Below are 13,354 nucleotides of genomic sequence, written 5' to 3'. Positions count from 1 at the left end.
CGGCCACGCCCAGCCCTCCTGGTGCCCACATCTCCCCGCTTAGCCCCCCGTGGGTGGGAATGGGCGCTCTGTTCTTGTCATTTTACAGTCAGGGAAACTGAGGCATGGGCCTCTGTTGAGCCCCCCATCCTGCATGCTCCCTAACCCCGCCCCCGCCCCCTACTCCTGTCCCCAGGGGGAGGGGGCCTGGAGGCAGGTGAGGGTCTCGCGGCACACGCAGTTTAAAGGCAAGGAATCCGGTGCCACGTTTATTTTGATAGACCTCAGTCTCAGCAAGAGAGGAAACGTGTCTCATGGGGATCACCCCACACCCTGGCCCCGCCCCGCCCCCCAAATCCTGCTTGTCACCCTCGTTCTTTGTTCTGCCCCCTCCTCCTTAATCCGCGCTGCCAGTCATTTTCCAGTTCCAGCTGCTCACCAGCTGGGGCGACCCCTATTACATCGGCCTCACTGGCCTGGAGCTGTACGACGAGCGGGGAGAGAAAATCCCCCTGTCCGAGAACAGTATCCTTAATCCGCGGGCAGGGGCGGGGCGGGGCGGGGCGGCGCCAGCCAGGCCGGGCCCCCAGGAACCAGCGCCCCGGGCTTCAAAATGCCACTGGGCTCTGCCACCCCCAGCCACAACCCGGCAGGACGCCCACGAGCCGGAGGCCGCCCCCAGAGAAGCGCAGGCTCTTGGGCAGTCCAAAGGCTCTGACAAGGTCTGCAGCAGTGAGAAGGGGGTTACCGCATTGCGTTCCAGGCGGTGTGAGCCTAACCCAGGAGCCCTGGGCTCATGGAGTGCCTGCCCCAGCGTCTGTCCACTGTGAGCCCACGAGCCCTTCCAAATATTTGACATGAGCTACCGATGTTTCTAGAAACCAGGGCTCGGTACATGGTGCCCCGTTGGCTCTCGTGACAGTGCTGTGGAGTGAGCTGTTGTGCCCCTGTTTCACCCAGCCCCACCCTGTGCCCCACCCCTGGCCACTCCAGGAGCACCGTATCCCCAGCCAGCTCTCTCTACTCCCTTCCCCGTGAACTTGAACCTGGCCGCCCCTGCACAGCCACGCACCCCGGGGCTCTCATCCTCCCCAGAGCGGGTCTAACACAGCTATGCCCTCTCCCACTGCTGCCCAGAGCAGCAGGCCCGCCAGTCCCAGGGCCCTGGGTGCCGGCCGCACACACAGCTCCTGGGTTACAGCCTCCTGGACACAGCCTCAGACATCGCCGCCTTCCCGGACAGTGTGAACTCGCTGGAGGGCGTGTGTGGGGACGCCCGCACCCCTGACAAGCTCATCGACCAAGTCAACGACACCAGCGACGGCAGGCACATGTGGCTGGCTCCCATCCTGCCCGGCCTGGTGCGTGCCTGGGGGCGGGGACGAGCCGGGCCGCTCAGAGGGGTCAGGTGGTCGCTGGCGGCCAGCTGGGGTCACTCCCAGCCCAGCAGCCCTGAGACCTGGCTGCACACAGGGCCGCAGGTGTCGCCTGCAGGTGTGTGCCACTGTCTGGCGCCCCGAGGCCACAGGGCCCAGTGCTCCTGTTGGAGCCCTGAGGGCCGCTGAATTTGATAACCCTGACCTTCACTGTTCCAGGGGCACACCCAGACAGGGCCCTCCCCGCCCAAGCCCGCCCCGCCCCCTCCCACTCCAGACATCCCGAGCATGGCCACAGGCTGGGACCAAGGGTCTGGGACCCACATGGAGTTTTTGCTTCTTCCTTCGGTCTTGCACTGGGGCCCTAATATTTGAGAGCCCTGAGCGGGGGGGTGGAGGGGCGGCTGGTGGAGCCATGGGGGTTTTCCTTTCCTAGCTGGCTTCAGCCGTGCTGGCTCTTCAACCCTGCAGCCCAGGGTCAGAGACAGAGGCTTGGCTTTGCATTTCTGAGCGGGAGAGAGGACAGACAGGGGTCAGAGCCCTGTGGATTCCTGGAGAGGGGGCAGGCAGTGTCTGGGCCCGATCCAGGGGGAAGGCCAGGGACAGTCCCAGCTGGCTGCGGGCACTCCCCGGTGGGCCACACCAGACTCAAGAATGCAGGCCCTCCCCGTGCCAGCTCAGCGGTTTGCTGCAAACGCAGCCACACGTGCTCCGATTCCAGATGGGCTCGGAGGAGGCGAGAGGCGGCGGTGGGGATTCCGGGCCTGGCGCCTCCTCCGAGCCTGGCCACCTGGGCAGCGCCGTGGGGCGCAGCCCCTGCCCACGCCCGGCGCCCCTGCCTCCAGACATGCCCGTCTGCTCCCCCGGCAGGTGAATCGGGTGTACGTGATTTTCGATCTGCCTACCACCGTGTCCATGATCAAGCTGTGGAATTACGCAAAAACGCCGCATCGTGGGGTGAGGGAGTTTGGTGTAAGTACTTACTAGCTGGGTTTGGGGCTCTGGGGTTTTTTGGAGGTAATTATGCTTATTGGTAAGTAGGCTGCCAGCAGTCACCATGTGTGGCGGTCTGAGTGCTGGGAGATCGCCACCCGGAAATGAGTTCCAGACCCCAGAGCTGCCGCCCAAATCCACCTGCCTTTTCTCTTCTGTTCTGATTTTTGGCTTTCGGCGGGAGGTGACTTTTGGCGGGGGTTCTCAAGGACGAGGAAGAAGCAGGGTCCATCCAGGACCTCCCGGCTCGGCCGCCTGGGCTAACCATAGCTAAGGGTTTTCATGGGATTCATAGGCCCTTCGTACCTCGGTTTGCACAGCTGCAGTATGGGGCTAATAGCACTTGCCTTTCCTGCTGGCTGTTGAAGACCCCGAAATCACGCAGGCCCGGGACCCGGTGGGCTCAGGGAGGCGACGCCCATCTCCCAGAGGCCCGCTGGTCGGTGTGGCAGGGAGGACGGGGAGCCCACCGGCCCCGGGGCTGTCGTCTCTGCAGCTCCTGGTCGACGACCTGCTCGTGTACAATGGGATCCTGGCCATGGTGAGCCACCTGGTGGGCGGCATCCTGCCCACGTGTGAGCCCACGATGCCCTACCACACCATCCTCTTCACGGACGACGCCGGCACCTGGCACCAGGAGAGACGCACCAGCGTCAGGTGCGTTCCGGCCCGCAGCCCCAGCCAGGGTGGGCGGCGGGGGCCACGCGGCCGGGGCCGGACGCGACCTCCTGTCTCCGCCCCCCTCCCCCCCAGCACCCAGGTAGAGGACCAGGACGTGCAGCTGACGAACGAGAACCAAATTGTGACGAACGCCAAGAGGAAGCCAGGCGCCGTCGACCCAGGTCAGCCTCCTCCCTCTGCCAGCTGCTCCCGGCTCCCTCCCGCCTGGTCCCGACCCACAAGGAGCCGGCAGCCTCGCCCCCGCCCCTGGCTGCCCACCGGCGCCTCTCCACCACCCAGAAGCCTGCCGAGGGGGCAGGGCGGGGGCGGGGGTAGGTTGGGCCGAAGGGGAAGGCAGAACCTCCCTGAGCAACAAATGACCTGCCCGCAGGCACGGGTGTGGCCTTGTGTAAGCCCGGGGCTGCAGGTGCAAAGGGAGAAAGGCACTCAGAGGAAACCAGTAGGGGATGCCAAGGCGAGGGCTTCCTGGAGGAGGTGACATTGGCACTGGATCCCATGGGATGCGAGGCACCAGCAAAGGCATGCCCAGGGCCTACTCCAGGCAGAGGACAGGCCAGGGGGCCAGGGGGCCAGGGGGCCAGGGGGCTAGGGGCCGGGTGTTTGAGGGCCTGCAGGCCGCCTAAGCTATGGGTTTTCCCACAGAGACTGTGCAGTGCCCTCGCCCCCCAGCGGCTGGTAACTGGCCACCCCCGTGCTCTGCCTTGACAGCCTTACGCCCCAAAACCTGCCTCAGCACGAAGGAGCCGGCGAGACGGTGGCGGTGCTGACCCACGGTGCCAGAGGGAGAGCCAGCTGCCAGCTCGCGGGCGCTGCGGCCGGGACATGGGGGCCTGCCGTTCCGGGCTGCACAGGGCGATCCCCGCCCGCCTCCCCTGTCGGATCCCGCTCAGCCACACTGGGCTGACAGGTGGGGGCATGGTGGGCAGACCAGGGACACTGTGTCTTTCCTAGGGTAGCCAGTGCCCAGTCCTGCCTCCTCTGGGGGCTCAGGGACCAGTGTCTCTCCTGGGTGTTCAGTGTCGGTCGCGGTGGCCACGGCCCACTCTCTAGGGGAGCTCCTGCTGTGTGGGCCTCTTAGGGTGGGTGTCCTGCTGAGGTCCCCACTGTGCTGTAGCCAGGCCCAGAAGGGAGGAGCTGGCCGCCAGGGGGCCGGCAGAGCCCACCCAGACGCTGTGTGGACGCAGAGGCGGGGAGCGCACCCCACCTGGGGCCGGCACACCACAGCCCACCTTGTACTTGAACTCAGCCTGGAGAAGCCGGCCCCCATTGCACTCCCCGGCTGCCCCTTCCGGATCTGTTCTACGGCTCTCCCTGGTCGCTCCTCCCCGCCTGTCGGTGCCCTGCGCCCCTGAGGCCCTGCTGTGGGGTCCCCGCCCCCCGCCCCCCGCCCGCCGGGCCAGCACATCCCAGCGCCCTGGAAGCGAGCCCGGCACCGCCGCTGAGCGACGCCCCGCGCGCATCTGTTTCCATCTCTGTAACAAGCTCGGATCAGGGGCCTAATTGGTTTCCCAGGGGTGGGTAATTTCTCGTTCCAAATATTAATCCGTTGTTCGGCTGGCAGGCAGCCCGGCCCGGGTGCCAGTGTGATCCTATGCGGCCGAGCGCCCCGCAGATACGGGCACGGGTGTGGCTATGCGGATGGGCTGCTGTGCGGGTGCGATCCATCACTCCTCGGGCTTACGTGGCTCCCAGGAGAGACCCAACCAGCTCCCAGGCCCCCCCCCAGTTGGGGCCGTGGCTCTTAGAGGGGGCCTCAGGCGTGGGGACACGGGGGGGGACCCTGGACCGGCTGCACATGGTGGGGAGACAGCCGGGGCGCCGCGCGCGGCCGTTGGCTCCCACACTCCCAACGATGTTGCTAATGACTGATGGATGTGCAGCTTTAGGAAGCAGGGAAGAGAAGCTATACAGGCGTTAACGCTAACATAAATTTCTATTTTTTTTTTCTTCTTGCAAAATCAATAAAAGATGTTATTAAGGCTGCAGCCTGGCGCGCTGGAATGGGGTCAGATGGCGGGAGCCCTGAGTCAGCGCTTGCCGGAAGCAGCCCGCACGACGCCGAGGGCCTGGGCTGAGCCCCTTCCCCACCTGCGGAGTTGGGGGGTGGCCCTGGCTCAGCCTGCCCAGCACACGGCAAGCAGCCCCTGCACGTGGCGTGGTTACCGTGAGCCCGGCGCTGCACGTTGAATCCACGCACAGCCCCGTGGGAAAGGATGCTCCCATCACCCCCTTTCACAGAGAGCACAGAGAGGCTGTGTGACGTGCCCAGGACACACAGCCTCAGAAGCTGTTAGTGCCGAGAGCCGGAAGTGACCACATGACCATCCGTGGGTCTGTCAAGGGCCTGGGGTCTCCCTTCTCCAGGAGGGGGTCCTGGAACAGGAGCCCCCAGGTGCCGGGCACCTGGGCCCCCTCCCCGTTGCCCCCCAGCCCCCCGCTCCCTTCAGGGCTGAGTGTTGGGGCTCTTGGCTTCTGGGTAAAGCAGCCCTGAAAGGGGGCTGCATTGAGGGGGTACTGGCACCAGGTAGGAGGGGCCTTTGGGGCTCCCCGAGTCCCCGGTACTGGGGAGAAGCCTTCAGCCCCACAGGCAAGGCCCCGGCCCCACGTGTGCCGGAACGTTCAGGGACCTTCCTGGCTCCTAGAAGGGGCCCCACGGGCGCGGCCGCCCTGGCGTGGAGAGCGCTCCCCCCTCCCTGCCTCCCTGCAGCCGCGCGCGGGCCTGGGGGCCTCACAGCACCTCAGCCTCCGCAGCCCGCAGCCAGAGCTGTGTGCTGGGTCCCAGGGGCCAGGCGAGCGACCTGCGGGGACCCCAGGCCCCAGGCTGCACAGGCCCTCTCCGTGGGAGGCGTGGCTCCCGATCCTGACCGTTTTATTTATTTTCCACGTGAACTCTAACTTTCAAATATTGACTCAAACAAGCAAACGGAGTAAGCCCAGTACCGCGTGTCTGCGGCAGGCTCGGGTCTGTCCCCCACGATGTGTCACCCACCTGCCTCTGTGGGGACATCAGCCCCACCATTGCTGCCCGCCCAGCCCCCACCCCGAGCTGCAGCCTCCTGGGAGGAAGTGCAGGGAGGGGAGCCCCTCCCCCGGCCCCTCAGCCCCTGTCTGTGCGGACAGCCCCCCGGGTCACTGGAGTGGGCCTTTGGGTCCTGGGGGCGGGGGGCTTCCCCTTTGGACATCTCCACAGCCCCTAGTCCTGGCCGGGTTACCGGACCCAGACCTGGGCTTGGCTGCCCGGGTCTGGCTGACTGCTGGTCTAGGCAGTGTTAATCAGTTAACCCTGGTCTCCCGTGAGAGTTCATGTGCAAGGTCAGATACTCTGCTTCCCTGGGAAGATGAGAAGACCCGGCAACCCAGGTCCCGCGTCCCCAGCTGGGCCCGGCACCTGGGCAGGCAGGGCCCCCTGGCACCCCAGTCCCGCCTTCAGCCCCTGTCTTCACTGGCATAACCTGCACAGCCCGAGGGCGCTCTGAGGCCTGGGCCTTAACCGTCTGGTGTCCACACTGGCACCAGCCAGGCCAGGGGGACTGGGGAAGAGAGACAGGGGCTGGCCTCTGCCCAGGGCGGAGTTTGTGTCCCCAAGGAACCTGGGGGTGTCTGCCACTTGGAGCAGGTGCACGGGGGTGTGCCAGGTCTCCGGGTGCTGTGTGGTGCTCGGATACTGTTTTCGGTCTCCCAGCCTCTGCCTCTGGCCGCCATATTTTGTGATCATCACAGCCAGTACAGACCAGTGCCCCTTGGCAAGTGTGTCACCAAAGCCAGCTGTCAGAGACATCGCAGGCTTCAGCGGCAGGTATGGTTCCTGGGGCCTTTGCACATGCCGCCCCTGCGGTTCCCTGGTCTAAATCAGAGCCTTCCTTGGCTCACCTGCGGACTGCGCCTCACTACCCGAGGGATGGCTGTGTTACGAGGGTTATTTGCATCTCCCCCAGACTGTGCGCCCTGGGAGGGGGGCGGTGGCGTCTGTGGAGTCCCCTTGCACAGCCTGGTGCCTGGCACGCGGAGCTCCCTCGGTGACTACCTCCTGGGTGAGTGGGGCCCACGGCAGGTCAGTGGTAGACTCAGGACTCAAACCCAGGCTCCTGCCAGTCCGCCGCCCCAGGCTCATTCTTCAGCCTCGGACAAACACCCATGAATTCAGCAGACGCTTCCATTACCAGGGGAGCCGGGCACATGGCGGAGAGCATGGCTGGGGCAGGGTAGAGGGAGGCGGCGGGACACAGCCCGGCCACTCCCAGAGGCCACCTCTCACCAGCCTGTGGCCAGGGGAACAGGGCTGGGAGCACACGGCCCACGCACGTTAGCACACACGTGTGTGAGGTCCACCTCTGAGGCCTCCCATGTTCCCGTGTGTGTGTGAGAGTGTGTGACCGGGGAGCATGTGTGCCCAGGCCGTGTGGCTACAGAGACACTGGACGCACGGCAGTCCCGGGCAGTCTCGGCTGTGTGGGAACTGCTCTGGGCTGTGCTGAGGCCAGCGTATGGGCGGCCACACGGAACACGCCCCGGAGCCAGCAGCCAGCCTGGCAGGGTGACGCCACGTCTGCCTAGCCCGGGGCAGGGCTGGTGGGCACAGCTGCTCCATCCAGGCCCCCGGATGTCACCCAAGCCAGGTGGCCTGGGGGGGGGGCGACCCTCTCCCCCCGCCTGGAAGTGCCTCCTTCGATCCAACCAGCAGCCTTCCTGCTGCACAGGAACAGTCCAGGAAGACCACCACCGCCGGCCCCCTTGTGTGCTCTCCCCCTCCCTCCCCGCAGCGCTGTCCCAGGAGCCGCCCCCATAGCGCAAGCAGTACTCACACGATGACTTAGTTCATAGTTTTCTCAAAGCCTTTGTTCTTTTTTTACTGAAATGCCTATTTTGGTTTTCTCCTAAGCAATAGTGTCTGCGAAATCACAGCGCTGATGTGTCCGTTACACATTTTTTTCTAATACACATTTACATAAACACAACTATTAAAATAGATGGAAATGTTGCCAAGGCGCCGGCTCGGTTCTGGGAGGCCTCGGGGCGGGGAGAATCTGGAAGCCCCGCCCAGCCCCCCACCGCCCTGCCCGAGGCCAGGCTGGAGCTCCCTGTGCCCCGGTGCCCGGGGCCCTGAGCTCCCTCCCAGGCTGCGCTCCAGCTGCGGGACTTCCCGGATGAGTGACACGTGAGTTAGCGCATCACTCACTTGGTCCGTCAATGCACGTGTGTTGAGCAAGCCCCTCCACCCGTGTGTCCCCTGGGCACCTCTGAAGCAGAGCCTGTCTCCCCCAGTGGCACCCACCCCACACCACGGAGTTCACGGCCCACGTTCCACTGCGCCCTCGTCAGTCCCTCCAACCCGAGTCCGCCCGGCTGCTCCCTCCCCCAGGCCACCCCCTGCTGTCACTCTGAGCATAGCAAGGGTGCGGAAGGCATCTTTCTGGACCATGTACCTGCTCGCATGCGGTGGCTGGCACAGGCTCTGAGCTTCCTATGCCCCCGCACCCCCGACACCCTCCCCGGCCGGCTCCCCACGGCCCTCCGGCCCCTGCTCGCCCCACCACCTGCTGCCTGGGCTCCCGGCCTCCAGTGCCACTGTCCCTGGCTGCCACTCTGCCCCACGGGTGGGTGACGTGATGGAGAGATGCGTGGTGGGTAAGGCATGGACCAAGGGACGAAGGGACGGATGACGGATGGCTGGGTGGGTAGTGGGTGGGTTGATGAATGAGGATCTGGACGGATGGATGGGCGGGTAGGTGGACAGACGGGAGCCAGCTGGAGGGAGGGGTGGATGGGTGAGCAAGACTCTGCTTCGAGGAAAGCTCTGGAGACCCTCCGGGCAGCGGTGTGGCCTCCTGGGAGGTCTCGGGAGCCCCGGTTCAGGGCCCAGCGCTGCCGTTCGTGGGCTCTGTAACCACCAGCACCGCCTGCCCCCTCATGGTTCCACAGAGAGACACTGGGCACAGGGCCCTGAGGGTCCCCGAGCTCCGGAGAACCGCGGCTCCTTTGCCCTCCCTTTCAGTCCCCGGCCTTGCCCGCCCTCTGGAAGCCAAGGCTGTGCCGTGCCTGAGGCGCCCTCCATCCCCTCCATCTCTGGCCCTGGCCTCGGCACTCAGGGCTCCATGGCGGGTGATGAGGGGGCAGCCACGGCTGGCCCGGCGAGCGACTGGCCTGCACACACCGCCAGATCACAGGTTCAAGACGCATTTATTGAGCCCCTGCTGTGTGCCTGCCGGGTGACCGCCCCCTCTCCCGCTGAGCCAGTGTGCTGCCCCTCCTTCCTTCGGGGGCCCGGCTCCCTGCACCCCCCCCAGGGATCCGCCCCTCTGGGCGCCTCCTCAGCTTCCTGGCCGGCTGTAGGTGCCCCGGCACGCAGTGGTCAGTGGCTGCGTCCATCCGGTGCTCCGGCCGCGCCGGGTGGGCTCTGTGCGTGGTGGCGGACGGTGAAAGTTCAGGGCCGCTGTCCCGAGGTGTCTGTGCGGCCGCGGGGGACCCTTGGACTCATCCTGGCCCCCAATGTCCAGGACCCCAGGGTCCAGGCAGGCAGGAGGCACGAGCCTGGCGTCTCCCCCTACACGCGGGCTGAGTCCACAGCACCCAGGCCGGGCTTCCGGGATGCCAGGGGGCGGTGCCAGCGACGGCCCGAGGTCCAGGGGCCGGGCTGGGGTCTCTGTCACACCCAGTGACCCAGGACCCAGCACTGGCGGCTCAGCTCGGGCGCCTCCTGTGCCGCGCTCCGAGGCCAGGAATCCCCCACGTGCGGCTGGTATCCTGCAAGAGACAAGAGGGCAGTGCCGACAGCCCCTTCCTCCAGCCCCACCCCCGCACGCCCGTCAAGGCGTGGGGGGCAGGCCTCCAGCCTATCAACACACCTGCGTCCAGCACCCACCCCTTCACTGACCAGGTATCCTCCCATGAGTGTCAACCTGCCCATCAACCTGTCTATACACCTCTCTCTCCACCCCATCCTGCCCCCAGCCGCCCCCAACTGCCCCCAGCCGCCAGCTCACCAACACGTCTGTACCCATACAGCTGCTGTCCGCTTACCAACCATTCATCCACCACCCTTGCACTCTTGTCCCCTGCACAACCACCCACAGCCCTAAAAGCCATTCGTGTCCCCTCCCCAGTCAGCACACCTGCCATGCACCTGCTCACCTCCCCCCACCCCCAGAATACACCCTTTCTACACCCACATGCACCTGTAGTCTCAAACACACCACCCCTGATCCAGTGTCCTGTCCCCTACCGACAGCTCAGCCATCCAACAGCTGGCCGCGTGGCCCCCCGCCGTGCACCTGTTCCCACCATCCACCCATCAGCTGCTGCTCTCACAGCCTGGGCAAGAGGGTGCGGCCAGGGAGACCCCCTTCCCCACTGTTCTCCCTCCTTTGTCCTGATTCTCAGAGGATCGAGCCCACCCCGCCCCCACCCTCCCTCAGTGCCAAAGCCGTTCCCATCTCACCGTGGGACCTGCTGACAAGTCCTCGTACCTACTGTCGAAGCCTAAGCACCCCGCTCAAGTGCTGCCTCCTACATGAAGCCTTCCCTGACTTCCTCTCCCTGTTGACCTGCAGGGATGCACCCACCAGGAGCAGCACCCTCCTCCAGCTTCATCCCCAGGAAAGCAGGGGCGGAGCCCACCCCCTCAAGGTGCTGCAAGCTGGGACTGTGGGGGTGGAGACCGAAAGAGGAAAACCCACAGAGGAGGAGAGGAAGGAGAAACCAGCAGTGGCCCACTGGGCTCCCTGCCTGCCCTACGCCTGTGAAGTAGGTTCTGCCCATTTCACAGATGAGGGGGCTGAGGCTCTGCAAGGAGGAGTCGCTGCCTCGGGACTCCCAGCAACGGAGAGGCTGCAGGGGGTTCACTTCTTCCCGAGGGCTCCCCAGGGTTTGGTTTTCCCGCTATGCTGTTCATGGATGCCCCGACATACTTGTCAAACTCTAGGGTCAGATGGGCTCAGCAGAAGGAAGGCACACGGGGGCGGAGCTTCCTAGTGCAGCCAAGCCCCTGCTTGCACAACTCAGAGTGTCCTGTCAAGGTGGGAGATTCTCTCTGGTGATAAGGCTGGGTGGGAAGAGGCAGAGAGTGAGACTCGAGGGGATGTGTGGGTGTGTGGGTGGGTGTGGGCTGTCTCTCCCTTCTGTTTTTAATATTCCTTAATGCTAGTGTATTGCACATTTCACTGTATTTTTTAAGGGGAGGGAAACATTTTGCAAACATTCTGGAATCATTTGGCCTTAGGAAAAAAAAAAACACAACATTTGTTTTGGCCCAGCTACTGAAACAGTTGCAATCTTCTGAGATGCTTGCTGCCAAGATAAAGGTATTTGGGCTTTTAAGAATTTTTTAATCTGGAAGCAAATATTTGGTGCACACGAGGTTTGACTGTCTTTCTAATGGGTATCCAGAAGAGACTGGGGCTGCTTTACGGCCGCCAGGAGGCACACAGTGGAGGGCTTACTGGAACCCAGGGAAAGTGATAATGGATTTAATAAAAAAAAATCCAAAAACCTCTCTCTGTCGTTAGAATTGGGCTCTCTGCCCCCTGGACCTGGAGGCCACACCCCGAGGACTGGGCCTTCCCCACTTCCCTGGCCTCCCAGAAGGGGCTCAGGGCCCGGAGCCATTTACGGAGCGTGCGGGGAGGAGCCCCCAGCAGCCACTGCTTCGCCTCTCTCCCCATCTCCCTGTCCTGCACTTGCAAGCCAGCCACCAGCCAGGGGGAAAAAAAAAGGCCCTGGGCTGTGGACTGGGGCATCGCAACTCAGAATGTCTCCCGGGCCCATGTGAGTCCTGGAGACAGTGAAGTGGGCAGAGGCAGCTGCATGTTGCATGGAGATCGTCGGCTCAGAGCTTCCCGGAGGTTCAGAGGAGTCGAAAACGGGGATTACCAAATACAGCCTCCTGACCTGCGAATGGTGACTACTACGGATTTTTAGAAATAGGAGGGAGCCTCAGACAGCCCATGGGAAATGCAGAGAAAGGAAAACTGCGCATGGGCTTCACACTCTTCTGCACCAAAATAAACTTATCTTTTAAAAACATTTTTATTTCTTTATTTGAGAGTCAGGGAGGGGGAGAGAGAGAGAGAGAGAGAGAGAGACAACAGAGAAAGAAAGCCCTCATCCAATGCCTGCAATGGCCTGGGGTCTGAAGCTGGGATCTCAACCCTAAATTAAATTTTTCCACAAATCTGTTTATAATCATTTTTTTTTGACAGGCAGAGTGGATTGTGTGTGTGTGTGAGAGAGAGAGAGAGAGAGAGAGAGAAAAGTCTTCCTTTTTGCCGTTGGTTCACCCTCCAATGGCCGCTGCGGCCAGCGCATCATGCTGATCCTAAGCCAGGAGCCAGGTGCTTCTCCTGATCTCCCATGCGGGTGCAGAGCCCAAGGACTTGGGCCATCCTCCACTGCCTTCCCGGGCCATAGCAGAGAGCTGGCCTGGAAGAGGGGCAACCGGGATAGAATCCGGCGCCCCAACTGGGACTAGAACCCAGTGTTCTGGCGCCGCAAGGCGGAGGATTAGCCTGTTGAGCCACGGCGCAGGCCTATAATCATTTTTTTAAATTTGAGTCAGAGAGACAGACAGACAGAGCCCTCCCATCTACCGGTTCACTCCCTAAATGTGCAGGAGCCCAGAGTTCGGCCTCAGTCCCTCACAGGAGCGTCAGGGACCCAGGACCTGAGTCCTCACCTGCTGCCCCAGGGTGTGCATCGGCAGGGAGCTGGAGGCGGGTGCGGAGCTGGGACTCGGGTGCTCTGATACCGATGTGCGTGTCCCAAGTGGCATCCTGACCTCCATGTCAGTGCCAGCCCCTTTCCAAAAACGTACTTTTTGAGGTGCCTTTGTATTTTACACAATCCGTGGGTCAGGGAACACCTCCTGGGTCAGACAGCCCCAGGAGGCCGGTGGGTGACCCTTGTCTCCCACTGGGTCTTTGTTGCCCGTGCTGGTCCCTTGCCAGGATTGTTCTTCCCGCCTCTGCTGGCCGCTGGCCTCTGGACCCTCCCGTCTCCTCTCAGATACTTCCTCCTCTGGGAAGCCTCCCAGGGCTGTGGGCAGGGGCCGTGCTCCCCGCCTCTCCCTGTGCCTTTCAGGCTAACAAAAGTCGGGGTCCAGGCTCCACCACCTAGAAGTCACCTGTGTGACTTCTGAAAACAACCTCACTTCTCTGAGCCTGCAGATGGGTGTGAGACGCCCTCCACTACCCAACCTCCAATGCCGGGTGGACGTGACGAGGACACATCGTGAGCTCCGGAGGGGGCTTGGGTTCAACGACCTCTTCACAGCTAGGGGAACGGAAACCCGTGGGTGGGAAGAGATTTGCTCAAGGTCCTGCTCGGTCGGCTGA

At 63.5% G+C, this 13,354-nt stretch overlaps 2 protein-coding genes across 12 annotated transcripts in view; one reads left to right on the top strand and one right to left on the bottom strand.

The window, feature by feature from the left end:
- Positions 1 to 4,410, top strand: part of LOC133750191 (katanin-interacting protein-like) — a 189,675-nt gene extending 185,265 nt beyond the window's left edge. For 8 of the 9 annotated variants that reach the window (XM_062179620.1, XM_062179618.1, XM_062179615.1 and 5 more), the window contains 6 exons: positions 394 to 504; positions 1,201 to 1,340; positions 2,226 to 2,327; positions 2,845 to 3,005; positions 3,102 to 3,190; positions 3,672 to 4,410. In XM_062179620.1, coding sequence (XP_062035604.1) covers positions 394 to 504; positions 1,201 to 1,340; positions 2,226 to 2,327; positions 2,845 to 3,005; positions 3,102 to 3,190; positions 3,672 to 3,796 — 728 coding nt within the window. In that variant the 3' untranslated portion in view covers positions 3,797 to 4,410. The remainder of the gene's footprint in view (positions 1 to 393; positions 505 to 1,200; positions 1,341 to 2,225; positions 2,328 to 2,844; positions 3,006 to 3,101; positions 3,191 to 3,671) is intronic. The other variant, XM_062179614.1, reaches the window with a different exon arrangement.
- A 4,902-nt stretch (positions 4,411 to 9,312) lies between these two features.
- Positions 9,313 to 13,354, bottom strand: part of LOC133750192 (germ cell-specific gene 1-like protein) — a 186,643-nt gene continuing 182,601 nt past the window's right edge. For all 3 annotated transcript variants that reach the window (XM_062179623.1, XM_062179625.1, XM_062179624.1), the window contains one exon: positions 9,313 to 9,770. In XM_062179623.1, coding sequence (XP_062035607.1) covers positions 9,673 to 9,770 — 98 coding nt within the window. In that variant the 3' untranslated portion in view covers positions 9,313 to 9,672. The remainder of the gene's footprint in view (positions 9,771 to 13,354) is intronic.

This window comes from Lepus europaeus, chromosome 21, assembly GCF_033115175.1.
Source record: "Lepus europaeus isolate LE1 chromosome 21, mLepTim1.pri, whole genome shotgun sequence".
Lineage (NCBI taxonomy): Eukaryota > Metazoa > Chordata > Mammalia > Lagomorpha > Leporidae > Lepus > Lepus europaeus.
This window is presented reverse-complemented; position numbering and strand designations above follow the sequence as displayed.